Source organism: Ursus maritimus, unplaced genomic scaffold, assembly GCF_017311325.1.
Source record: "Ursus maritimus isolate PB19 unplaced genomic scaffold, ASM1731132v1 scaffold_7, whole genome shotgun sequence".
NCBI classification, from domain to species: Eukaryota; Metazoa; Chordata; class Mammalia; order Carnivora; family Ursidae; genus Ursus; species Ursus maritimus.
Genome location: NW_024426885.1, coordinates 66919333 through 66946536, shown reverse-complemented (window position 1 = coordinate 66946536; position 27204 = coordinate 66919333). Strand labels below are relative to the sequence as shown.

The 27204-nt window shown below is 48.3% G+C and overlaps 1 protein-coding gene across 2 annotated transcripts in view; it reads right to left on the bottom strand.

The window, feature by feature from the left end:
• The window catches only part of GALNT2 (polypeptide N-acetylgalactosaminyltransferase 2), a 183299-nt gene that overhangs the window by 48714 nt on the left and 107381 nt on the right, over positions 1-27204 (bottom strand). For both annotated transcript variants that reach the window (XM_040624116.1, XM_040624115.1), the window contains exon 3: positions 17229-17382. In XM_040624116.1, coding sequence (XP_040480050.1) covers positions 17229-17382 — 154 coding nt within the window. The remainder of the gene's footprint in view (positions 1-17228; positions 17383-27204) is intronic.

Below are 27204 nucleotides of genomic sequence, written 5' to 3'. Positions count from 1 at the left end.
AAACAGATCCACCATACAAATGGTTAGCGTTCTGCAACACTTCAGACCATCAGGTTGGCCTAAAAATAAAAACACAGGACCGGTTGCTTACAAAAGGCAACCCTTAATCAAAATGACAGAAACAACACGAAAAGAAAACTAAAAGAAGACAACAATATATCAAGAATAAGCAGAATCAAGTAGGAAATTAACACTATTAAACATAAAATGCAGGACAAAACAGAAAAACGTCAGGTGCAATGCCAGAGGGTAAGTTTATGTTCATAAAGGTGAAACCCATCACGAATATATAATCTCTAGGTCCCGAATCACAGTAGTCTAATACTCTGAGAAATACTAGCAAATACTCTGAGAAATAAGGAGAAATTCATCAAACTCTTCCATCGAGCTTCAAACTCTTCCATCGAGTGGATAGTAATAAGGATCAAGAGCTTTTGAATACAATTAATCCAGTTGGTTTAACAGGTAAATTTTGAACTTTGAAACAGTGATAGATACTATTGGCTTCAAAAGAAACAAACAAACAAAAAACAAAAACCAACCCAAAAACAAACCCATCAGATATTTATAGAAATGAGAAGGAAAGATTGTAGTCTTTGAGTCAGGCTGCAGTTGCTTAGACTGTCCCATTGCCGAGTTACGCAACTTGGGGATCCTGTATCATCAAGTATGAAACCACAGCACCAGGAGGAGCACCTGCGTCAGAGCTGTGGCGGGAACGACATGAGTAATGCTTGCGAAGTGCTCAGCATAGTGTCGGGGACCAAAACACTCGGCTGCAGGGAACTACCAGGGCCATCGCTCACACCACAGATACAGCCCTCCGTGTCCTCCACGTCAAATCGTCCTATTGCAATGTCCAACTACACCACAATAAAGTGGAAGAAAAAAAAAAATAGAAAACAGCTTATGCTTAAACAGGTAAAAAAGAAAAAAAAATCCATTTCTTTCAATTTTCCAAACTGTATCCAAAATAAGTGTGGTATTAAAAAAGAAGCCAAAAGTAGACTTCCAGATGAGTGAGAAATGAAAGGCCATTTAGAAGGAGGCTTAAACAACAAAAATTATAATGCTACATTTCCTAATAGGGGAAATTCAGCCAAAGTGGCACTCAGAAACAAATGGTACAGTCATAAAGTAAACAGTCAGTTCTAATGGGGGCGGGAGGAAGAAAGCAGAGGGAAGAAAATATAAAATAACATAGGCTGACATGAATATGCTAGAAAACAGATAAATCTTAGAATGTACGTATCATCCCAGCACTTGGTTCCGAAGGATGAAAGGAAGAAACGGTAAAAGACAAAGAAGAAGAGAAAGGGAAAAAACCCAGAGAGACAAACCCCTGGCATTTCTAAATAGAAAAGAGATTTAAGCGCATATGCACACAACACACGCCAATAAATCCGAAAACCGAGGGAAACTTATGATCTTCTGGGAAGATACAAATTATCAAAATTAATTCAAATACAACATAGACAAACGTACCATATGTCAACATCCATGAGAGAATTTTTAAAAGTCATCAAAGGACTACTTTGAGTAAAACAAAAACAGTTCTAGTTTCAGATGACTTTTATAGGTGAATTTCAGGAAACAATTCCTTTGTAAATAAGTTTTTCTTAAGCATCTTTTAAAAAAAAAATGATTGTAACATTTCGTTTTACAAAGTTAGCATAAACATGAAGCCAAAGCCAGATGAAGGGGAGGGAGGAAGGGAGGCAGGGAGAGAGGGAAACCACAGATAATTTCAATTATGAATCTTAATCCAAAACCCAAAATCAAATAGTAGCCAAACTCAGCAATATATGGAATACATTCCGGTAGATTTCTCAGAACTAAGTAATACAGTGACATTTAAAACAGGACTTCTTTGGTTATTCAAAAATACTCACCCCAACACTATTAGCATTAAAACCGAAAAGAAACAATCCTCACTTCCTTCACCAGAGAACTAGCTAAATAAACATAAAACGGAATATATAAAGCCATTAAAAATGAAAGCTATATTTAAAATGTTTCCTATGGATCAATGAGTGAAAAAGAAGGAGAATGCCAAACAGCAAATATAGTAATGTATTTTTATATAATTACATGCATCTAGCTATTGGAGGATAATATAAGAGATCAGGAAGGACATTCACAAGAATGCTAATGCTTATCCCTGCCTACTGAGATTTTCAGATCAGGTGAAATTCCTTCTAACTCTTTGGTACGAGCTCCTTTTGGGGGGGTGTGGTCATTTTCAGCAAACATGTACCTACTTTTTAAAAGCTACTGTCAAAAAAAAAAAAAAGAAACTAAGAAATTAGGTGTCCTTTGAGGACGTCTGATACAAGCTGTCCTATGCAAGGTAGAACGGATCCTTCTGGATGGATCACTACTGTTTAGATGAAACAGGGACAGATTTGCCAACCATGGGAGGGGGTGTCATCACCACCACCACCAGCAGCCCTGTCATCCGTGTCTTGTCCACAGCTCCTCGGGGCTGGAACTGCTTACACCCCAGAATGGACAAATCATAGGGCCCTCTTCCCCTCTGGAGGCCGTGACAAAAGCGTGTTCAGATGACGACACTGCCGTGCGCTGCTGGGCACCTCTTTACAAACGGGATTCTAGAGGCAACAGTGCCAACCGAGTCATTTTATAAAAGCAGCCACCATATCCGGTTCTGCTCACTGGGCAGGTGGCGGAGGGTGAGTGAGTTACAAAGCGTACCAGGAGCTGTGTTAGGCATTCATCTCCAGCATAAACCTCCAGATAACTCCAGAAGCTTTCCAGGAGATCAAGCTGCTTGAAGACTATTCCTGGGGTCTCTATTCCCCTCTCCTCCTCTCCCCCACCATCTCACATGTCTGATAACTCGGGCTGTCTTAGTCTCACACTATGCCAATGCGGGAGGAGTAGGAGTAGTAACTGCTATTCACCATGGGGCAGCAGCAGGACGTTTATTTGCTACTCTTCCTTATTTACCTACCAGGAGTCCAGAATTCCTAACCTACACTTCCGAAATCTGACACTCTTAAAACAAAACAACTCCTCTCATATTTCGTGGCAAAACCTGAGCGCACCTGAATTCATTTGCCAGGAAAACCTGACCCGGACTGTGAGGTCTATCAGCTTTATTCATCTCGCTTCGTGTGAAAGCTCATGAAGTTTCCCCACAAAAATATTAGCATTTAATTATAAGGGATTGCCCCAGAATTAAGGATATTATGTAATTAATCTATCTATGTAATATCTCTCCGGAGCGAAAACAAAGTCTGAATGCCTCGGGAGTTTAAGCGAGGGATTGGGGAGCTGTTAAAGCACAGATAGCTGACGAAATACCTGGAGGAAGACTATGTGAGCTGTGAAACAAGGGAGCCCCTCCGGCACACAGTGGGGACGGGCAGAGCGGAGGGCAGGGAGCCCCTGGCATGGGGCCGGTGGGAGGCGGCCCTTGGGAAGAGGCATGTCTTGGAGGACGAGGCAGGGCAGGAGCCAGGGCCAGCCGCTGCGGGATGCTGCTGCAAGGCCAGGAGCGTGGGTTATACTCGCGGTGGTCTCAGGTGGTTTCTTGCATGGGAAGGAGCAAGACTGGCGCCTGGGGAGGTGGGTCCGGGCGCTGCACCGAGTCACCTGACGTAGGCGCTCGCGGCAATTCCGAGGGGAGGAGGCAGGGACTGGAGCGAGAGTGGCAAGGAGAGGAAGGAGTTCGTTTGAAAGGGATGCCAGCCAGAAGAAGAGCAAGGCACTCCAAGCCACCTGGGCCGTTCACAGTCCCACGGGCCTGTACATACCAGATAACCCGAACCAGACAGGCAGGGCCCTGGTTTCCTTTTAGCTCAGAACAACATCGGGGACTTTTCCAGTGTCGAAACATAGCACTTGCCTATGAGTATTGAAAACAAGAATTACCTTGGCCTTTGCACTTAATAGAAGAGAATATAAAAAAGAATTAACCATAAAAAGGTGTTGGTTTCAAGGGTCACAGTGTAGGTACCAGAGGAAATTCAACAATCACCATAAAGGAGAAGAATTCCATGGAGAACAAACCTATTAAGACCGAAGCCATTTTGGGGATCAGAAGTATCTCTGTGCTTAGTAACACACATTCAGGGGTGGAGAGCAGAGTGGTTTTAAATACCACATAGAACCGTTTCAAAATCCCAAATGCAGAGCTTCTATCCAGGCTTGTGCCCCGAATTCCAGATTTTCACATATCTCCACTGCCCGCCTGACCCTTCCACTCGGATCGAAAGTTCTCTCCTAGTCCTCGCAGCAAGGCTCCCCTAACCACGGCTGACGTTCATGCAGTGCCTACTGTGTGCTGGGGAACTTCCAAGTGTTAACTCATTCACCCCTCACCACGGCCCCATGAGATGCCCACTGCTATCACCCCAACTCACACCTGACAAGAGTGGCTCAAGGGGCTCAGGGATGCGCTGAGGGAACACCAGGATTCGAACCTGGGCTATCTGGTGGCAGCACCCTCCACACTCCTGCTCTTCCTCGCAGGAGAGGGCCTTCTTCAGGCCGCGCGGACAAGGACGCTGGCCTCATCCTTCACGCTCCGCATGCTCCCGTTCAGCCTACTTCTTGTCTCTACCTGCAAAATGCATCCGGAATCCAACCACTTCTCACCAGCTCCTCTGCTAACCCACTGCGACGAGCCACGGTCAGCGTCATTTCCACGGGTTTCCCGGGTTCTGTCCTTGCATCTCCCACTCCACCCCCAATAAGCCTGGTCTTACTGCAGCTACCTTTAAAAGAAGGAGCCTTTACACACCTAATTCAGATGATGCTCTACAACCGGCTGTGGCTCCCATCTCTCTCGGAGGAAAACCCAGTGTCCTTATAAAAGCCTCCAGGCTTCCCAGATGCCCTGGCTCCTGTCACATCTCCTGCCCCCTGCCCAGCCAGGCCGGCTTCCCGGCTGCCCTAATGTGCCCGGCACACTCCCTCTTTCGGGAACTTTCCCTTGCCCCGTCCCCGCTATCCAGATGGTGCTCCCTTGTCCCTCCCTCAGATCTTTGCCTAAATGCCTTCCTGTGAGAAGCTTCCCTACTGACCTGTTTATTTTCCCCCCGTTTTAGTGAAATATAATTGCTGTACAGCACAACGGCTGGACTTAATATTGTGATGTAATTACCACAATAAGTTTAGTTGACATCCATCACCTCATACAGATGCAAAGGAAGGAAGGAAGGAAGGAAGACATGTAGTTTTCCTTGCGATGACAACTCTTAGGACCCATCGCTCAGCACCCTTCCAACACAGCATACTCCGCTGTTGACCAAAGTCCCTAGGCTGCACAGTACTTCCCTAGTACTTACTGCTAACTGGGTGTGAACCTTCTGAGCGCCGGCCTTCAATTCTCCCTCCCCACCCTCGCCTCTGGTAATCACAAATCTGATCTCTTTTGCTATCAGTTTGTTCTTCTTTTTCCTCTCCTTTCTGTTTTGGGGGGGTTCCACCCATATGTGAGATCAGATAATATTTGTCTTTCTCTGACTTTTGTCACTTAGCATAATACCCTCAAGGTCCATCCATGTTGTCACAAATGACAGGATTTCCTTCTTCTTTATGGCTGAGTAATATTCGTGTGTGTGTGTGTGTGTGTGTGCGCGTGTGCGTGTGTGTATCACATTTTCTTTATCTATTCATCCATCAGTGCACAGCAGGTGCTCCAGGTATTGGCTGGTATAAATAATGTTGCTGTAAACATGGGGGTGTGGCTATCTCTGAGCCAGTGATTTCGTTTCCTCTGGATAAATACCCAGAAGTAGAATTATTGGATCGTAGGGTGGCTCCTTTTTTTCTTTTTTTTAGTTTTTATTTATTTAAGAGAGAGAGAAAGAGAGGGAGCATGAGCAGGGGGAAGGGCAGAAGGAGAAGCGGACTCCCCGCTGAGCAGGGAGCCTGATGTGGGGCTTGATCCCAGGCCCCTGGGGTCATGACCTGAGCTGAAGGCAGATGCTTAACCGACTGAGCCACCCAGGTACTTCTCTATTTTTAATTTTTGGGGAACCTCCATACTGTCTTCCACAGTGGCTACATCAATTTACACGCCCACCAACAATGTACAAGAGTTCCCTTTTCTCCACATCCTGGCCAACATTTCTTATTTCTTGTCTTTTGATGATACCTGTACTAACAGGTGTGAGATGATACCTCATGGTGGTTTTGATTTGCATTTCCCTGATGATTAGGAATGCTGAGCACCTTTTCACCTACCTGGTTGGCCATTCACGTACTTTCTTTGGAAAAATGTTTATTCAAGTCCTTTGCCCATTTTTAATTAAATTATAAATTAGTTATATATATTAGTTATTAAATATTTTGTTATTGAGTTGTATGAGCTCTTTATATATTTTTGATATTAAACTCTTATCAGATATATGATTTGCAAATATTTTCTCTCATTCTGTTGGTGCCTTTTCATTTTGTTGATTGTTTCTTTTACGGTGCCTAAACACTTAATATTGGACTTTGGACCTCGACTATTACACTGTCTGACCACCCTTTTTTTATTTCTCTGTGTTGCCTTTAACATCATCTTATACCATATAATCACTTATTTTACTGTCTTCTACCCCTCCCCTACAATGTAAGCTCTATGAAGGCAGAGATTTTCTTTTTTAAATCAGTTTTGTTCATTGATGTTTCCCTAGTGACCAGAAAAACACCTGTCACACAGTAAGTCCTCAAATGCTTGCTAAATGAATGCATGAACGCAAGAGTCAAAAGAAATCAACACTGAATATAAAACTTCAAATCCGAGTGCAATTTTCCTAGTGGGATATTTCCTTCTTTTAATAGGCTTGGATTTCCAAAGACGTGGATTTTCTTTTTCTCTCATCATTGTCAGATGGAGGAAATCACAGTTGATGTGGTATAGTTCAGATGGGTGTTATTTTAAAAGTCTGTACTTCTAATTTTACAGACTGAGATGGAGACCTGGGTTCTCACAGACCCCACCACTAACACCTACCACTCCAGGACACAGGTGAAGTGGTCAGTTACACCGGCAAGCAGGTGGACGTTTAGGTGTAAGAACGCAGGTGCCATCAATGGGCAACGCCACTTCTTTCCAGCTCTCAGAAAAGTCACAGGTAATCTCTGAAAGACTGTTTCAGAAAGAGTAAAATACACAGCCTAAGGGATCGAGAAAGCTGAAACACGGTTTATCCTGTTTTGACTACTTCCCAAAATATACGAAACCCTTCCGTTAAAAGAAGAAAAATTTTTAACAGTTACATGGTGATGGTGAAGCAATGCGTTCTAGTGGGTGGCTGACAGAGGAGGGTCTGTTCGGACCCAAAGATGCATCTCATTTACCAACAACATGCTGATGACCCTCATTTTTCTTGCTCTAATTTCTTTCTGAAATAGGTGGAATCACCCTGTCAAAATTATTTCCTCAACTGTTTTTGGTCAATAACAACACTCTCCAATGTCGCGCTCGCATGAGAAGACCCACTTACCCCTCAGCACAATGGAGGCATTCATGCAGAGGAGGCTGAACGCCTGTCCTCAATGGCATGCACATATCGAGAGCAAAGCTTAACCGAATAACAATTCAGTCTTTGCTCAAAGCTGATTTCTCATATACACAAGCTGCTAGTCACGTAAAATAACAATACAATAATATCCTGTATTTGTGTAGTTGTTTGCAGCTTATGAAGTTCTTTCACTGATGTCTGAGCCTAATAGCAACGTGTAAGATGGAGAGCGCATGCGTTATTGTGGCTTTGCAGATAAGAAACCCAGAGTTTACAGAGATTATTTCAACCTTAGTCTGGGAGTTCAGTGACCGAGCTATTAAGCACTCAAGCCCACAGTGTTTTCTACTATTTTCCTTTGTGACAGACAATGCTGCTCAGGGCAAAATTTATGAACTGGCAAGATTCAGACTGAATTTGGATTCCAAAGAGAACACTCAGGTTTCTTCCTGCTTTCAGTGACAGTAAAGTTCCTTGGTACAGACCAACCTACCCACTAAAAGCAACTAGAAATTTTGAATGAAACACACCAAAAAAATCTACTTGAAGGCGTTGGAGAGTTAACGAGGCATCTGGGTGTTACAGGGCCAGGTTCCCAGAAAGAAAAGAGGTCCCCAGAGTAAGGCCAACTTTCTCTGTTCCTCTTGCCCTCAAGCAGTGTGAAGCCAAGAGACTGGATAAGCCAAGCAGAACTGAGGGCTTTGCAGGTGGGGAGGCAAGCCAAGGTTCTGCAGGTGGCATGGAACTGTGGAGACCAGAACTGGAGTTCAGGTGTTGCCAAGGAAAAGGGGCTCTAATAAACATCCCAGACTTCCCAGGTGGAATCCCAAAGGGCTACTTCCTAGTAACAAAAGAGAGCCGGAAACTCACCAGTGCTCTATGGAAAACTGAAACCCAGCTTTAAGCCAGCTCAATTCCAGACCTGACCCACGTGATCTGCCCCATTTTAACTGTCTGCCAGGGAGCAAAACTAAATCCTCTTTGGAGGATGAAAACATCAGCTAGGGCCTTTAAATATCTTCATATTTGTTCATACCCAACAAAACACAACAACTAAAATTATGAATGCAGTAGATGGACTTAAAAGGAAAACAGATATAGCACAGGAAAGAATCAGTGAACCAGAAGGAAGGCCAACAGAATTCTACCTAGATTAAAGCACAGGGAATAAAAAAGAATAAATAATATGGAAAAGAGCACAAGAAGGCACAGGACATTTGGAAATATCTAACAAAGATGTAATTAAGGCCCAGAGGGAGAGGGGAGAGAAAATGGGGCACAAGCAAAACTTAACCAAAGACATGAAGCTACAGATTCAGGAACTCTACAAACCCAAACAGGTTCAATACAAAGAAAACACCGAGGCACATTTTGGTGAAAACCAAAGACAAAGAGAAATATCTTTAAGGCAGCTAGAGGAAAAAGTTAAAATGCCTGCAAAAATGCTACAGTAAGATTAACAGTTGATATTTTACCAGAAACAATGGAAGCCTAAGACAACAGAACGGCTACATAAATGTGCCCCAAGTACTGTCAACCTAGAATTCCAAGTTCGGTGAAAATACTTTTCAAAATTAAAAGTGAAATAAAGGTGTTTTCAGACAAATAAAAGGATAGCATTCATTGCCAGAAAAGTGGTACTAAGAGAAGTTCTCAGACAGATGAAAAATGGTCCCAGGTGGAAAAGTGAAAATTATAAGAAATAAGGAAAAGTGGAAACATAAATATATAAATAAATTGAAAGGATATTTACTGCATAAAATAACAGAGGATGTCCTGTGGAGTTTACGCATAAAGAGAATTAAACCATATGACAACAAAGAGTGTCAAAGGGGAGAGGAAAGCTAACCAGATAACGTGCTATAAGGTCCGTGCATTGTTTGGGGAAAATAAATTATTCATTTATATTAGATTCTCATAAGTCAAGAACGCAACAAGCTAACAGAGGGGGAAATAATTAAACCAAAAGAAGCAGAAAAGTGGAGGAAAAGAAACACAAAGCAGGTGGTGGGAATTGGATACTGACAGAGGGATGCTAGCGTAAAACCCAAATACATCAGAACTTCTACTAAATGTAAAAGGACTAAATAGTCTAATTAAAAGACAAGATTGTCAGAGTGGATAAAAATCCCAACCCAATTAGCTGCTACTCACAGAAGATATGTTCTAAATATAAGAACAAAAGGTTTGGAAGTGAAAGCATGGGAAATGATAGACAACAGAAACCACTAAACCAAAGAAAGATGGAGCAGTTCTACCGATACTGAGCACGACAAAAGCGTTATTAGCGGTAAAGAGGGCATTTCATGAGGATAAAAGGGCCAGGCCGCCCAGAAGATAACAGCAATTCACAATGAGTCTAAAACCTAAAGAACAGAGTGCAATGAAGCACAACTTCGAGTTGGCTCGGTTGCCCTTCTTAGACTGTGCAAGTGTCTGTGTATCCATCGGCCTCTCCCACTGCACTGCAAACTCCTCGAGGACCGAGAGGACTTTCGTGTTCATCACTGTCTTCCCAGGATATTCGTGGAAAGGGGACCAAAGAATAAAGAAACAAAATTACGTTACTCGTTTAGGACCATGCCATCTCTGCCCAAACTATAACCCACAGTCACTGCCAGGGAAACTGAGCCACATGTGTGCACAGCCACTTGGGGATTAAGCTTTCAGAACGTTTGCTACTAATCTTTTAAGAGAGGCCTCCATCAGACCCCTCGGAGCTGCTGACCGAGGCACAGACAATCTCCACTGTCTATGCCTTATGTTGTCTCCCAGTTCAGGGCATTTTTTATTTTAGATACAGATAAGGCCCCAAATAATCAAAAAGGGGAACACATAAAGGGAAAAAGAAGAGTAGCCTGTCACTGGAGTTGGTTTCATAAAAACACTAAAAATAAAAACAAGGTGATGGGTATCAAGGGGGGAAGGAATTGATGGAGCACTGGGTGTTATACGCAAACAATGAATCATGGAACACTACATCGAAAACTAATGATGTACTGTACGGTGACTAACATAACATATTAAAAAATTTAAAAAACCAACAACAAGCAAACAAACACAAAACAAAAGAAGCTGGTGAATGGTGGCAGGGCTGTGGTCGGAATTTTGCACGAAAGGTGCAACTCAGGCCCTAGGACAAGGTGGCAGAGAGCCTTGCAGCCGGCCGCCTCCAACTGCACACCCGCACGTCTCCCACGGAGCGGACACAGAGCCCATTCTTCCACTACATTCCCGTGGAGAACCTGAGACTGGAGGGGGAGAGACAAAAACCTTGCTTCTTCTCAATTTCTCAGGAGTCCATCAGCCTGTGGCTAGTGGAGAACCAATGCATCTCAGGCTCTAAGTCACCACCTCTTGCTGCTTTTTAGGTACATTGAGGCCTCATGCCAGGACTCATGCCTGAAAACCAGGGTGGGAAAGACACCTGTGAAGAGCAATGGCAAGGCAGCCACATTGGAGACGGAACTCCAAGTGGGCAGCCAGGTGCCCGGCGCTCCGGTTTCTCCACTGACCGCCGTGCCCGAGTTCAGGCAAGCGGTCCAGCTTCCGAGGCTCAGCTCCCCATCCGCCCCACAGACATGCCATCCACAGCACGGCCTCAGAACTGACACATGCTAGGACTTCCCAGGGGCTCAGGGCTCTAGATATAGGTGGTGCCTTAGTGGGGGCTGGGATACCCCAAGTGCCTGCCGAGCCCCGAGTGTGCTCCTGCTGACAACGTGACAAAGGGGGAAAGCCGCCTCCGCCCAGCACGCAGTCAGGGACTCTGCCTCCTGCGTGAGGCTCCCGTGCTTTCTGGAAGCGGACTCTCAATTCACGGGCTTCTGGAGACCAGTGGATGATGTCATCAGAAGAAAAATCTCCCTACCTACTTCGCAGGAGTGCTAGCAGATTAAATACAATCAATGCACATAAAAGGCTGAGCACAGGCCATGACTGATAAAATGTCCAATAAATATTCTGTTATTGTTATTATCGAACAGACTTTAAAGGCTCACTGCTATGCTACAGCCAAACTCCCTCTGCCCCACCGGCCACAAGTGCCCACAAGGCCACTTGAACTTAGAGTGTGCCTCGTGGGGCGCCTGCCTCCTCCACTAGGACCCTGCCCGCCCCGACGGAGGGAGCAGGTGCTCTGAACACTCCTGCCCCGAAGCAGTCACCACATCGGGAGGTCAGCTGCGCGTGTTTGTAAGACACCACTTTTATAAGAAAAATGTGAAATGCAAAAAAGCCCTGAGTCCCCCAACAGCCCTCCTCTTCCATGCCCCCACTCACGAGGAGCCAGATTCCCTTCAGAGATAGACTTCTCTTGCTTCCCTGGATCCTCCGTTCTCCTAAAAACCAAACTCTGAGTCCTATGATCATTGCACCAGAGCGTCCTTCCGAGCAGCTGAGTTTACGTAGAAAACTTTTTCTTGGCTTCCACAGTGTTTACTCTTACTGAGTAACAATGAGAGGTTCAGATTGTATCTTTCCCCACCACCCTTAATCCTGATGGGCCACTCTTAAAACAACTGACATCAACGCCGACATTCCCGCCAAAATAAACAGCACAGCCCATGACTTAAATGCCTGCCTTCTTGTTGAAATTTTCTAAAAAATAAAAGGAAGAAAGGAAGAACGGTCCCCTCAAGAGTCCTGGTCTCTGTGTTCGGGCACCGTTGCGGCCAGACATTTAGAACACCGGTTCAAAACACAGCCCTTCAGTGATGATTCCAAACAAAACCAAACCCAACCTTCCAACTCTAATTTATGGACGGAGTAAGAACAGTGTTTTCTCGACTTAGAGCCTGCCAGATGAATCCATTAGGTGGGCAGTTTGGGCACAATCCTCTCTGAGAAAAGGATCCTTCGTGGGATGCAGTCGAGACAGCCCTGTTCTCAGGAGCAGTATTCAGGTTTGGACTCAAAAATGTCTCAAAACCCTTCATTTTTAATTTAGTGATCAAACGAAAGGGTGGTGACATAGAAAGAAACTTCCTCGTCATTTAACTTTTGCAACCTGAGCAAAACCTATTCTTTCACCAAGTGTTTCTCATTTTTCAGTGACTCGGATAAATAAATCCTGTTTGGCTGAAAGGGAAAAGAAGAAAACAAGAGAATAAGCTTCCTCCCCCTACAAGTTTATTTGATTTTACTTATGTAAACAATTTTAAGGCAAACCAGCTCCAGCTTTCCCCAGCAGACAGAACGATACTCTGTAAACTTCTCGGGTTGCACTTGATTTCCAGACTTGACGTCCCCATCAGACGCATTTCCAGGCAAACAAAACAACACACACATGCAAATGCAAACAAAAAACAAACAACACAAAACCCTTCTGAGTTGGATGCTGGAAAGGCTTTCACCTACCCCTACTCTAAAAAGGCAACAAGAGCACTTCTCCAATTCTCAGCACCCACAGGAAATAGTAAGCAGTCTACCATGTTGGACCCAACTCCAAGTGTTAGCCTTGGCTTCACAGCTTTACAGCTGAAAATTTCAATGGTGGAGTCATCCAGAGCTTGGTCTTTGGGCCTCCTTATTTCTGTCTACGTTTCACTGCCTTGGAGATGACGTCCATCGCATGGTTTTAAATACCATCTGCATACAGACCATTTCCAAATTTACACTGCCACCAAGACTTTTCTCCTGAACACCAGACACACAGCCAATCACATGCAGCGCGTCTGGAACTTAACATGTCCAAATGTTAACTCCGGATGTGTCCCCCACACCTGCTCCCCTCAGCCTCCCCCATCTCACTTAAAGGCCACCCGTCGCTTTCTGTGTTCTAGCCATAAACCTTGGAGCTCTGCCCCAAGGCCTACTCCTCCTCCAGTCCATTAGCTCGTCCTGTTGGCTCCCCCTTCAGTACGTATGTGTCTGGATCTGTCCGACTTGCATGATCTGTTATCAGGGCAGTAACAATAGCTTCCCGGAGGTGGGAGGGGGCAGAAACAAATAGTCTGAAAAAGCACTTTTGAAATTCCCATTGGTTTTTAATTTGCTTTTAGTTTTGATAGCTTATTTGAGATTTTAAATAACATTAAATGAGGTAGAGAAGCTTTTTTTTTCTTCTTCTTCTTCTTTGAAGTGGAGAAACTGTATTTTCAAGACTAGCATGGACCACTTTCTAACTTCTCAGAGTTTCCTATATGTCAGATCTGGGATTTCACTCCGGGCAAGCTCTCCTAGGCTCCCTGCTTCTATGTATGTATTTTTTTTTGGCACAGTATTTTTTTAAATACACTTAAAAAGGTAAATAAAACGTAGCCCAAATGTGTGGGGTTTTTGTTTTGTTTTATTTGGTGTTTTTGCAAGGCTCTGGACCCCTGATTCCTTGTATCTATCCCAAACGACAGACAATAAGGAGTAGATTGTATTTGCAGTACTTTCCAGTCCTGGAAGAACATAAACACGGCTTAAAAATCTCCCTTTCACTCTCCTTTATTCTTTTATGACGGTTAATATCACTGATGACTCAGTGGGCACTCACCATATGTCAGGCTCTGTGCTAAGCAACACACTCACTCAACAAATATGCACCAGTTTACTGACTGCCATGAGCCGTCCAGTAACAGCCCTGCACGCGCTATCTCGCTATTCTAATGAGTAAAGACAGACGACCGTGTAAATACGTCAAACGCATGGTGTGCAGGTGGTGATATGAATTATGGAGAAAATCAAGGGTATGGGAGATTAAGAATGCTGGCGTGGGGGCCAGGAGGCTGCACTCTTAGGGGAGGCGGTCAAGATCAAGGGCCGCCTCGCTGATGTGGCTCCTGGACCAAATATTGTGGGAGGAGGAACCAGTCCTTGTGAACATTCGATTTAATCCTCACAGTAACCAGAGGTGATCGTGGGACATCATCTTATAAATGATAAAGGCCACAGAATTAAGCACTGGAGAGTCTGGGATTGTGACCAAGATCCGTGTGACACCAAAAACCTTGTTCTTAATTAACCACGTGCATTGCTTTCAGATTTACCCCAAGCGAAGTATGAATTCAAACGTTTCCATAACCCTGGACCAAGGGGATATTGCAGAGACAAACAAACAAAAAAGTACATTTGTGTAGAAGGTCATATGCTGTAACTGCTCTCTGTTACAGAGACGGTGGGGGTGGGGGGATTCACGGAGCTAGCTTGATCTCCTTCACCTGACATTTAATTCGAGCAGTTCTCCTAGAGCTCACACTTTGAAGACAGGACTCTGGCTCCGTTCCAGGCATCTGAGGGACTTGGGTAGACTTTAATTTAGCCAAAGTCAAACAAACATGGAAGGCAGCCCAGCTGTTCCTTTAACACATGCAAATGAACGTGACACAGTAACTGGAACCAAAATTAACCCCACCTTTAACACATCCCACCATGAGATGAATAGTCAAACATCTGTTTGGACAAACTCCTATCTCAAAAACTGAAAAGAAGCTATGCGTGTCTATATATAGTCTGGGGGACTTTCAAGGGGCTCGCAATGGAGGCAGAACCACAGCCCACACACTGATGAGTCGTCACAAAAGGCACTACTTTCTCGCAGCCCTAAGGAAAAGTCGGTGGAGGAGGAGCCAGGGCAGAAAAACCACTCCCACCCAAGCGGTGCGGTGACAGGCGCACCGTCTCATGGAGCTGGGACTCCAAACAGTCGAGGCAAGCCACCAGGTAAGGTTTCACAGCTAGATTCTGCTAGAAGTTTAACCACTCTCTTGGGTTTAGCCCAAGCCCCTCTTAAAAGCCACATTGCCCCTTTCTGGCCTTCAGTCAGCTGCTCCTAATCCCTGGGCAAGTTTTCACACAGCGGGAGCCTCCGTGTCCTCTCCGTGCAGTGAGGACAACCTTTGTGTCCAGCGCTGAGTCCGGAGGATGGTTTGAGGGCGCCCCAAGGAGCGTTTGGCACAGGCGTGGTACAGAGTCCAGTCGGCCTGGGGAGGGATGGTGGTGGGGATGCAGGCCCCCGGGGGCTCTCCCCAGACACGCAGGCGTGTCCACACCTTGGGACGGTACACGCGGCTGTGGGACTTTCAGGGTCCCAAAGCTGCCGTGTGGGTCCCCCAGGGTCCTTATATCCCAGGTCAGCAAACCCTATTTTAGAGAGGGTGTTAAACGGTTAAGCACGCTGTCTTTAACCAGGAGTGCAGCATCAGGACTGCCCTTGAAAAAGAAGGAATGGATCGCAGGAGACGTTCAACAATCTCCACGACTGGATTTAGAAAAATGGTAAGATTTTAGTATCATATATCACATACATTTACATATCCATCATATGTTCCATAGATTAAATATATCCTACACACACTGCACACTGACTTCCCCAGTCCAAAGACTGGTAAACCTGCATCCTTCTGTGCTGCTAGGGGTGAACAGAGCTATCCGGAACGCAAAGAGGACTGTTAAGGGAGTGAGCACTGGCAGCTGAATGGTGCCTACGGTTACGTCAAGTTCCCCTGAAAGTAGGAAAGAAAAAAAAAATACTTTCCATGTATGCTACTGACTTATCAAAATAAGGCCAAACTTTTAAGATGTGCTCGTGTGTGATGTCGCTGACTTTCGTCTCTCGTCAGCTTACCCTCCTCTCAATCCCCGGACACACACCCAGAGCAATGAGACCCCAGGCTGGCTCCCTGGAAGCCCGGCGCTGCCTGTCACAGCCTCGTCCCTGCCCTTCCTTCTGGAGGCCTCCAGCTCAGGACCCACCCCTCCTTGGGGCCTTTCCTGGCCTTCCCACCTTCTGGGGGCCCCTGAATGCACTCACTGGAAATAGACTGTCCAGGCCTCACAGTACTGCACCCCCTTGCTTCCTGGTGCACCTGTCATCCGCCACCCGCCAGGACAGGACAGGGCTCTTCTGACTGGAATCCCAGGACCCGAACATAGCGTCTGAGTCATAGCAGATATGCATCCCCGATGTGCCATCCCTGACAGAGCTACTCCGTGAGCAGGAATGCCCACCCACACCCAGGAAAACGGCTGCCCTCTAAATGCAGCTGCTTGTATTTTCACAGTCCGAAAGAGGATGCATCCCCAGTGAAGCCCGTGTGAACAGCCTCCCAATCAGAGGTTCTCACCAGCAAGGCTCAGAGGTAAGAGTAAGGACTATGGATACCACTTTCCGCATAAGCGGTAACGAACACACATTAGTACGGCTGGAGACCTTGTCAGCCGAGCGTGGTAAACCCCAGGGTGGCCTCCACCCTCAGGTCCCAGATCCCTGAAGAATCAAGAGAAGGATGCAGACGAGAGCTCCTCGTGTGGTCAGAGGTCACCCTGTGCCTCCTGTCTCAATGTCACACCTACCCTGCCAGATTGTTTCTTTCCCCTTTCTAGTCTCTACAGCATTTCCGACTTACAAGCAAGAATTCAGATTTTCTTCCTTCCCACGAGGTTGTGAACAACGGAAAACGATGCTTGTGTGTGGATGGACTTTAGAAATGACAAGTGATGAGTGAACATAAGGGCAGCAGGACAACCTTCTCCTGCTGACGCCCACGCTCGGGCCAGCAACCCACAGCCTCCAGGTCCGGCCTCAGGGCATCCGAAAGACTAGAATCTGATCCCAAATGGGCCTGTCACTTCCCGTGGCTGAAGTCCCATTGTCGTATGCCTCAGAACTTTTCTTAGCTTTACCACCCTGTAAAGGACACAACACGGGGTCAGCTGCCCAGAGGACCAGAACGACGGTGGTGGCACGGTGAGGCCACTTACTGGGCTGTGGGAAAGCAAGTGAAGCCCCGGGCCCACCCACAGCTCCGTACTTACTGGTCGTGTCTGGTGTCAGGTATGGCTCTGTCCATCCTCAGCTTATCACTCTCCACCTGGTTGAATTTGTTGCGGGCGTAGGGGTCCTGCCCAGAGCGGACCATCGTCCCTCCGACGTAAGCTTCCTGGTTGAAGTCCCGCCACCGCACTTTTCCTGCAGGAAGCAGAGCAGAGGGTGTGGGATGAGGGAAAATGAGCTCAGCGTGGCCAGCACACACCACAGGAACGGTGCTACCTTAGGAATTTGTGCCCAGGGCTTCCTCTCCCGGCAACTGTCGTCAGCAGACTAGCTGAAAACAGCCCGAGCAAGCACCGTCATGTCCATATGCTGGAGAGCTGAATGTTTACAGTTTGCAACAGGGAAGTTCAAGACTTGGACGTCAGGTGTTGTCTAGTGAACAACAGTCTCTGCCAACCGAAGTATGCATAAGTACGGTACTGTGCACATTTTCTACTAGGGGAGATTATTATCTGCTTGTCCCACCTTTCCAGGGATTACGGTAATGCCCCAAAGCACCTCAGATATGGTGAAAAAGATAAAGTCCAAATTAAACGTAAGGCATCCCATCGTCTTCCAACAGGTGACACGAAAATAAATGTCTTTTAAAAAAGATTTATTTATTTATTTTGAGAGAGAGGGAAAGAGACCGTGTGTGCACATGAGTGGGAGGGGTAGAGGAGAGGGAGAATCTCAGGCAGACCCCGCACTCAGTGTGGAGCCCGATGCAGGGCTCGATCTCATGACCCTGAGATCATGACCTGAGCCGAAACCAAGAGTCGGATGCTTTCACCGACAGGACCACCCAGGTGCCCCACAGAAATAACCGTTTAAACAAAGAATAACACCCCCAAGAACAGGCTGTCCAAACACCGCTCGGTGAGACTTCCTCAGGGATTCTTCTCGCAGCTGTTGCCACGTCTGACCCCATGACGGGGTGAGGGAAGCCATTCCTACCACACACACCTCCTAGCACACGGGTCGCGAGGGAATGGAGCCACGGTGGCCTGTCCACGCATGCAGCGTGCTGACTCATGGTCAGAGATGCAGCCGCCGCTCTAGAAGGCCAAGCACGGGGTTCTCCGGGAACACGACGAGCGGGCAGCGTTTACTAGGATCTGGCGTAGGGGCTGTGTTGGCAGTAGCCTGGGATCAGAAGAAAGAGCACTGCAGAGTGGGGTAGCCTGGACAGGCCTGGGCGTGAGGAGGGAAGGACCTGGAGAAGCAGGCGAAGGCGTCAGCACTCAGAGGGAAAGAGGTGGAAGGAAAGACAGACTCAAGGCAGAGGGAAAATTCAGGACCTGATGTCCACCCTGGCTTTAGACTGCCGTTTGCCACTTGCCACCTCCACGATCGTGGCCAAGTTTTTTACTCTTTGAAACAGTTTCCTAAAGATAAGTAAATTTAAAACAATGAAAAAAAGGTTCTTCATGAGGACTGAATGGCCTACTATGTGCCAGTCTGGCAGGTGTAGCAAACTCAAACCAAACTCAAAAAAAGAAAGAAAGAAAGAAAGAGAGAGAGAGAGAAAGAAAGAGAGAGAGAAAGAAAGAAAGAAAGAAAGAAAGAAAGAAAGAAAGAAAGAAAGAAAAGAAAGACAACTATGACAACAACACTGCCCCGTGAAGCTCATGAAATTCCAGGTGATCCCAGTGCTGTGAAGAAAAGGCACGAAGGGGCAGATCATTCTGGAGTTGCTGTTTCATATGGGGTGTCTAATAGGGGCTCTCTAATAGGGTGACTTTGAGCAGACACCCAGACAAAGGGAGGGAGGGGGCCATGTAGCCCCCTGGGAAGAGCACAGGAAAATGCTCAGGGAACCGCAGTGCAAAGGCCCTGGGGTGGCAGTGAGCTCGCCTGTCCAGGACCAGCCAGGAAGCCAGTTTAACAGAGTGAGGTGCTGGTCAGAGAAGTGAAAGCAGGCCGGTTGACAGCTACCCAGAACAGAGCCACGTGCGCAGGCAACAGCTCTTCCTGCCCACATCAACCCTGGGCTGGTTTAGGGAAGATCAACAGTACCTACATACATGCTTTTCCAACATGGATCTCTCCACATACAATCAAAAGAATGTCCTGTTCCTTTCTCTATTCCAGAGATAAGGAAACTGAGATTCACTTCTAGGAGATCTGTTCAAGGCCATAGAGTAAATTTTCCATCTGAAAGCTCATCTGCTTCTTGTTGCAAATGTCCTGCGAGGTCAAAGCCCCCATCTCATCGCAGCTGGTTGCTGTGGAAATGATGGTCGGGGTCACAGAGGTCCAGCCTCTCAAATGGAAAAGCAGTTTCAACACTCGCGAGCTCCCTGGCTGTGACGATGCCGTGCCCCCGATAAATGCCTGGTCGTGGGAGTCGGCCAGAGTGTCAGCATTTTCTCCCACCTAAAATAAAATGTTTCCAAAACATTTATTTATTTTTTTTTTGGAAACATGTTTTTCATGCTAAGGCAACCCTCGAAATACTTATTGATCCTCCCCTCTCCCCACCTTTCCGCCTCCCCCCTCATAGACTCTTGCAGAGAGAGGAGAAAAAACCACCCATCTGTGCTCAGACTAACACAGATCAGAGCCTCAGCTAAAATGTGTACCTGCGACACTATGGAATCCGAATGAGCTGGTTCCAATTAATGTTTAATGGCCTGACTACTCTTTACTGCAACGAGGGGCTTGTAACGATGGAACCGGGAATGGTGGAGCCCCATCCGCAGCCAGAGAAGAGACCATCACCAAGAGATGTTCCATCTCAAATTCTGCTTTTGCTTTCTGTGAGTGTCACCGGGAGCACTGGGGAACGGGAAGAAGGAGGTCTGCTCACTCTCGGGCAGCGTGGGTCTGTGTGTGGAAAAAGCAGTGGCTAAGGGCCAAGGCCTCTGCCAAGCTCCTGGGGCTTCGATCCCACCCGTACATCTTGTGCTATCAGACCCCCACCTCCTTTCTGGAAAAGACCTGAGTCCAGCAGAGGGTTTTATGGGATGCCTGATGTCAGCTGACTGTGGGGCCGTGCCCCAAGCCACTGCTGGATACTAGGTGTGGACTCCATGCTAGGCATCGTGTTGGCTCCTGCAGGTGCAATAAGAAAAACCAGACCTGTCCCGTGGAGGTCACGGTCTAGAAGACGGAGGGAGACGGACAATAAAATGACCATCCTAATCAATGTATCATTAAAAACTGAGCCAGGTGTTCTGACGGCAAGAAACGCAGCTCTATGGAGGCATCTAACGGAGGAAACGGATACAGACGGGGGAGCAGGGAAGGCTTCCCCGGGGAAGGACCATCTGAGCTGAGATGTGAACAGTGAGTAGGAGTGACAGAGGAGAAGCCATCCTCCAAAGACTGTGGGAACCCACTCAGAGGCAGCCCGCCGTGATTGCTGCCGACTAGGGAACATCTTCGACAGGACTCGGGGGCTCTGCCTTGCCTTGTGACCATTACTCTTCCCACACCATAAGACCGTTTTACTAGAGACAGGTTATAACTGGTTTCTCTTCCATAAAAGCTTAGCAGTATGTCGGAACCCAGCAGGGATGTTCGAATATGTTTGACTAAAGGACACACGTTTCCTCTGCTGTCCCAGATGTCATGACGTGCGTGTACGCACACAACTGAAATGAAGGTTTCGCCCTTCCGGCGTGTCGACGGTCTGTTCTATTTTTCTTACGTGGGTGTGAGAGGTCCTTTAATAAAGGGTCACAGCCATAATCTGAAAAACACAGGGCTAAAGAACCATTACAGAAAGGAGTTATTTCTGTGTTATACAGAATTCCTCAGGTCGGAGCCACCTGAAGAGGCAGAGGCAGGAGAGAGCAGGGTTCTCAGAGGCGTCGTACGCCCCAGTCCGATCCTGGGCAGCAAGGGAAGCCCCCAGATGGGGAGACCATGGAACAGGAGGGGCGTAAGTTACAGGTTGGAGAGGAACAGTCCAAACAGTAGCTATAATGTCTGAGTATTCTTTTAAAAAATGCCATTCATATATCATCTTGTACTTCTATTGCCTCTTTAAAATTTTTAGAAAGAGCCTTGCCGATTAAGAGCTTTAGAAAGCAAATGCACAGAAACACATGCAAATCTAATGACCGTGCACTTGGCTAGGCAGAAGCAGTGGATAGGAAATACCCCGGAGATAGAACACTTTACAGGAGAAGCCAGAAACCAGCTTCATCCCCAAATACGATGGGAAAACAGCCTGCAGTTAAAGAACACGACGGCAGAAAGCAGACATTACCCTAAGAAGGGCCATGAAAACTGCTCTTTTATTAAATGAGGTTATGAAAATAGTGATGAAGAAACTGATTTCCAGAAGATAGACTTCTCTGAGAAGGAGGGACTGTGTGGCCTCGGGAGTGTCGAAAATACGATTCTGAAAATCTGAGACTCTTCCTGATGGTGGCTGTGCGGGCAGGACGAGGCACCGGTCTGTGCCCTCGTTCTCACCGATGGGGCTGGGGGAGTTCCAGCCGAGCCCTCAGGCAGCCTCCCTCAGTCCCTGTCCCCTCTGTGAACACACGCAGCCAGCATGAGCCCACCCTGCCTTTCAAGGTCAAGCTTGCCCTTCAAGGTCAAGCTTCTTGGAGAAGCAGGAGGCTTCCGATGCTGCCCCGCCTGCCTCTCGTCACCCCAGGCACGCTCCTTCTCCTCCCAGCTGGACTGGGAAGAAGCTCCTCACCCAAGAGCCAAATCTGCTGTTTTGCTGCTATTTCTCACCCACGGACCCCAACACCGCACGTGCACTGCACGCACACGCTTGCTGACCCATCTACTCCGGATGGTCTCCACCTGGGTCTAAGGCACTTGAGGCGGATCCAGAAAAAGCAACCCAAATCCTGCACACAGCCTGGAAGAGCACAGCTTCAGACAGCCTCTAAAGAGGGGTTTCATTGTGCTGCTGACACCCACATCGGAGAAGCGCTCTCCACCCATGCCCGATGGCGGCCCCGTCCATTCGTTTGCTGGCACTGCTGCCCCCGTGAGCTCGTCCCACAGAGAAATTGAGGACACGGGTTAACGGCGGTCCCGTACCAATGCCGGGGTCACGGATGGGGCTTGGAGGTCCACAGCCAGCATTCACGGAATGTGAGTGAAGCAGCCGTGAAGAGCAAGGGCCCCAGGCCTGAGACCCAGGAGTGAGCTCAGTCCACCCCCACACCGACCCTCCGGTCTGTATGAAATCAGAACAACATTCCACCTCTGAAGTTGTTATGAAAAATAAATGAAGTAATGACAGCAATAATAATTCCTAAGCCACTGACTCCCATACGACATTAACTGACTTTGTAGGCAGAACTGGCCGAACACAAACACGATTACCCCCACTTTGCTGATGTAACCCCTACCAAGGCTCCTCACTGGGGAGGGTCGCTGGGAGCTGCGGAGCCCACCCGGCCCCTCCACGGCTTCCCCGGGGTGTCCCACCTCTGCGGCTGACCCTGGGGAATGAGTGGGAAGCACTGGAGGGGAGCCTCATCTGCCTTCCAAGGTTCCTGTGGGCACCTGCCCAGGTGAGCAGAGGCCAGAACGTGCAGGAGAATGCACTTCACCCCTCACTGCGGCCCAGGCGCACCTTCTGCCTCTGACCTATGCGCCCAAGAGAAGAGAGCAGGGGGGCCTTGGGTAAGTTAACTTGTGTCTGCACCTCTATTCCTCTAGCCCCATTTGTGATGCCCAAGAAACACCTGGAAAAAATAATAAATGCAATGTCAGTCTCTGCTTGCTTCAGGCAGGGGGACAATGTAATACCATCACATTTCAAACGTGGGCAGGGGAGAGGGGAGGGAAGGCTTGCTGAGAAACAGGGGTGTTACTGCCAGGAAGAGGAACGGTCAGGACAGAGCCCAGGCTGGAACACAGGAAGTCTAGTGGCCTATTCTCAGAGAGTATTAGTTTCACTGTTGGTCATACCATGATCATTGGGGCCCCTCAGTTTCTCAATTGTTTTCGAATTTCTTAGATGAGATAGACACCCCAGGAGTGTGGCCAGGAAGCACAGCGCCCAGCAGCCTAACCTGCATGCCAGGGGGCGCCTCCCTTCACCCTTCTGTCCTGCCCCACCCCACCCTGAGGGCTGCGGGGGCCAGCTGCAGACACAGATACCCTCCTTCTGCTCGGAAGGGGATGGGGAGGCAGGGACCGGGCCGCCTGGGAAGGCCATGTGTGTGTGGGACAGTCTGGGAACAGGTTTCTGGTCCCATTTCTACCTTCTCATTTCCTGGGGAGCCCCGGAACCCACCCAGTCACATCTGACAGCTAGAAGACTCTCTTTTAAGGGGCAGCTAGCGTTTTGTGCCTGCTTATATGTGCAGTCCTGGGGAACTGCTCACGGCATCAAACAGCCGTTCTATTTCGGGCAAACTTACTGTAAGGAAGTTCTTAATTTTGGAGAAAACATCCACTGCCTTCTGTTTTCCCCAAGTTGGGTGGAACGGGCCAGTCTGGAGAAAATGCCAACCCTGAGCAAGCACACGAGACGGGATGCAGCCTCTGCCCTTGAGCTGCACACACCTCGTGGGAAAGGAGTGCCAACGAGCGATGTGGACAAGACGAGAGGAGTCTGGAATCCAGGGGCAGAAAAAGCCCCGGAGAAGGGGCATCTGGGCTATGCCTTGAGGCATGGGTAGGAGCCTGCCAGGCCCGGGGAGGGCTGTATTGGAAGATGCAGCAGGACGAAGGGAAGGGGGTATGAAGACAGGGGATGGCAGGAGAGGAGAAGGCCAGTCTGTGCCCAGGCCTGAGTCTCAGCCCTGACTCAAGCGCTCAAACTGTATTCTCTACACTCCGGGGAGCAGAAGCTTCGAGCAGGTGAGTGCTGACCAAATTCGCACTCCTGGAAGTGATTCTGGCTGTGAGGAGAAGGATGGATGCTCAGAGGGGGAACCCCCAAAGTAAGGGAGTGGATGATCCCCCAAACACCTGCCCCCTCCACTCCCTGCTCAGCAAGACCCTGCCTGTACCCGCGGAGGAGTCCCAGGTCCCCAGAAGCGCATTTTTTCTTCTCTAAGCCAAGCGTCTGTGGGCCCTGAACCTCGCTGTCCTCCGGTGTGCGTGGCCCTGCTCTGAACCCCCAGCCTGTCCCGTCTCCTCAATGAGGAGCCACAGCAGAATCCAGGGCCCCTGTGTGGCACCCCTTATTTATGGCTGAGTCTCATTCCCGTTCTTGTCAGCCTCGTCCCTCTACCCTCTACGGTCTACCTGTGAACCCTTACTCAACTGCCTTTCCCCATCTGCACAGAGCCCAAGCTGTGTGGACGTACAAATGAGATACCATAACACTGCAAGGCCGGGCTGCTTCTCAACGTGTCCACCTCCTCCAAGAGGCCCTCCCGGGTGTCCCCAGCTACGGCCTCTCGCTACAGCATTTCCTCTTCCCTCTTCCTCACACACAGCTCCATTCCAACCACAGCTTTGCCACAAACCTCCTACGCTCTAATAATTAAACTCAAAATTCTGCTGAGGAAAGAGCTAGGTCCACCCTTGGAAACAGACGAGCACGAGTGCCCCGCCTTCCCCAGGAATTACAAGCAGGTTCTGCAGACACCCATGGGTCCTCGCGGTGCCTGTGTTCACTTTGGTCTGCACCTGGGGACGCGTTCGTTAAAGCGGTCTGACATGACTGCTCGGCATCGCTTCACCCAGCTCTGCCTACAGGACCCCTTCTCACGGCGGCAGGTGCGCCCTTTTCAGTTTGGACATCAGTGTCTGGATGGAGGCGACGGAAACCAAATAGAAAGGGATGAGCTCTGCCTTCTCCCCCTGGCACCCCAGCTCTGAGCACAGGAGCAGGGCTGGCCTCCCTCTGTGGCCCACCCCCCAGCCCTGCACAGGCCCGGGCACACCTCCACTGCACCTTGCACACACACTCACATCGCCTGCTCGCAGCTCTCTTGGCTGCCTGGTCTCTTTGCTTGTTCGCTTGTTTGTTTGCTCTTTTTGCTTCCAGGCAGGGGCCCAGCCTCGAACCTGCCGCACAGTGCATGGTGAATAATGCAAAGAAGCGTCCCACAAAGGGAGCCTTCTGCAACCGGGGCATCGCCCACAGCCGTGGTGGTGCTGGAACTCTGGACCTCCTCTCCTGCCCGATCTGGTCTCTGCTGGGAGCAGAAGCCAGCCCAGGGTGGGGCCAGCTACCAGCAGGAGGAAGCGAGTGTTCCCACTCACCACCCTGGGATCAACACCCCGAGGCCTTCCAGTGTGGGCCGGTCCCCTTCTAGCCTTCCAACTATAAGAAACAACGTCCAGAGGCCGGAGAGGGTGAGGCCTGGGGCAACCGCCTTGGGAGAGAAGAGCCCGGACCTGAAGGGACAGACCAGACCCCCACCTGGGCCTCATGAGTCTCCACTCGCGGCCCCTGCGGGGAAGGGGTCCTAAGGTTGGTAGTGAGAAGACAACTTCCTGCCACTTGTACCTGCTGGTCCACGCCGCAGACGCGCACCTGCCCGCTCTGCAGCCATCACCACAGGCTCCCCGGCCACACCGACCTCAGGCCCAACAATTTCTTTTTGTTTTCTTTTCCCGTCTTTGACTTACACAGCAAACCTGCCCACTGACATGCTTCCTCTGTCACACCTGCTTCTTGAAGAAGTGTGAGGCTTCTTGATGCTGGAGTTTCTTCTCTGCCCCCTAATCCACCCCAGCAGGCCCCGATCTCATCCACACTGCAGAACTGCATAGCAGCCCTGGGGCGGAGGGGCCAGCCGGTGATCACAAGCACACACGGTCCCCGGGGTCCCCAGGGCCCAGATGGAGTCTGCGGGCTGCACAGGTGCTGAGGTCCGCGGCAGGCCCCGCTCTGTGGTCCAAGGTCAGGGGGGCCGTTCCAGCCACCGCGGGGTCCTAAGTGGCACCCAGGACAGCATTTCCGCAGAAGAGCTTGTTCTAGGCGCCTAAAAACCAACCCTAAAACTGATGTTGTGGAAAAGACATTTTCCTAACCGTTTGGATGCATCTGAATGACTCGTTCCGTTAAATCTAATTTATAAGAATGACACATTTCCGAACAACGTCATTTCTTTCTTAACACTTTCCGGTTCACTAAGCCTCATCTTTAAGGCAACAATGACGTCAATCTATGAAAATGAACCTTCAAAGGGTTAACACCACAACACATATGAAAACCTGAGTGCTCAGGGACATACCCGCGTGGTCTCCACATTAGAGACCTGAGACCTCAGGGGGGACGGTCCTCTGGCCGATCAGGACTGTGCTGCCACGTGTCCCTGAGGACAGCCTGTTGTCCACACTCACAGGTGTAGGAGGGGAAGGAAAGTGCCTGGGCCGGTGTGGGTCCCAGGGGGCCAGCGGATTCGGCGGGGGTGGGGGCGGGGGCAGAGTGAGGGAGGGCAGGAGGCTTCTGGATCCCACGTTGCTGTCAAGGCTGTGCTGTATTGTAGTGCTTCCCTCAAATCCTCCCCGGGAAGGACGACTTAAACAAATTGAAAGCTAGTCTGTATAAAACAGAGCAGCCTCTTCCGGGAAAGCAGCCAAGAAGGGAAATAGAATGTATTTTAAATCAAAGGACAAAGCTCTCAGATTTATTTTAACCTCCTGGTTGATCTCAAATGGAATGTAATTTTACTATGCTTAAGAGAAAAAAAAAATCCCTAATATTTTTCCTCTAGAAGGTCATAATGCTACAGAACATGAAAGAGGAGATGAGGGCAAGGCTGAGGCTACAAATATGTCCGTTTAAACGACAAAGACATGTACATAATACTTTCTTGTTATTTGTCACTGGGTGGCTGCTATGACAGGAAATTTTGCTCACCCATGAGAAACTGTCTCCTGGAATAAGAAATCCTACACAACTCATTTTTAAGGATGAAAGAAGAAGAAATTCAAAGAAGAGATTAAAAGTTCTTTCATCACTTAATGAAAATAAAAGAAAAAAAATCAGATGTTATAGGGTAAATACCCTTAATTATTTAAAATGACTGGTGCCATCAAGATAACTACAAAAACCCTGTCAAGCAGTTCTGTTTTGCATTACGAGGT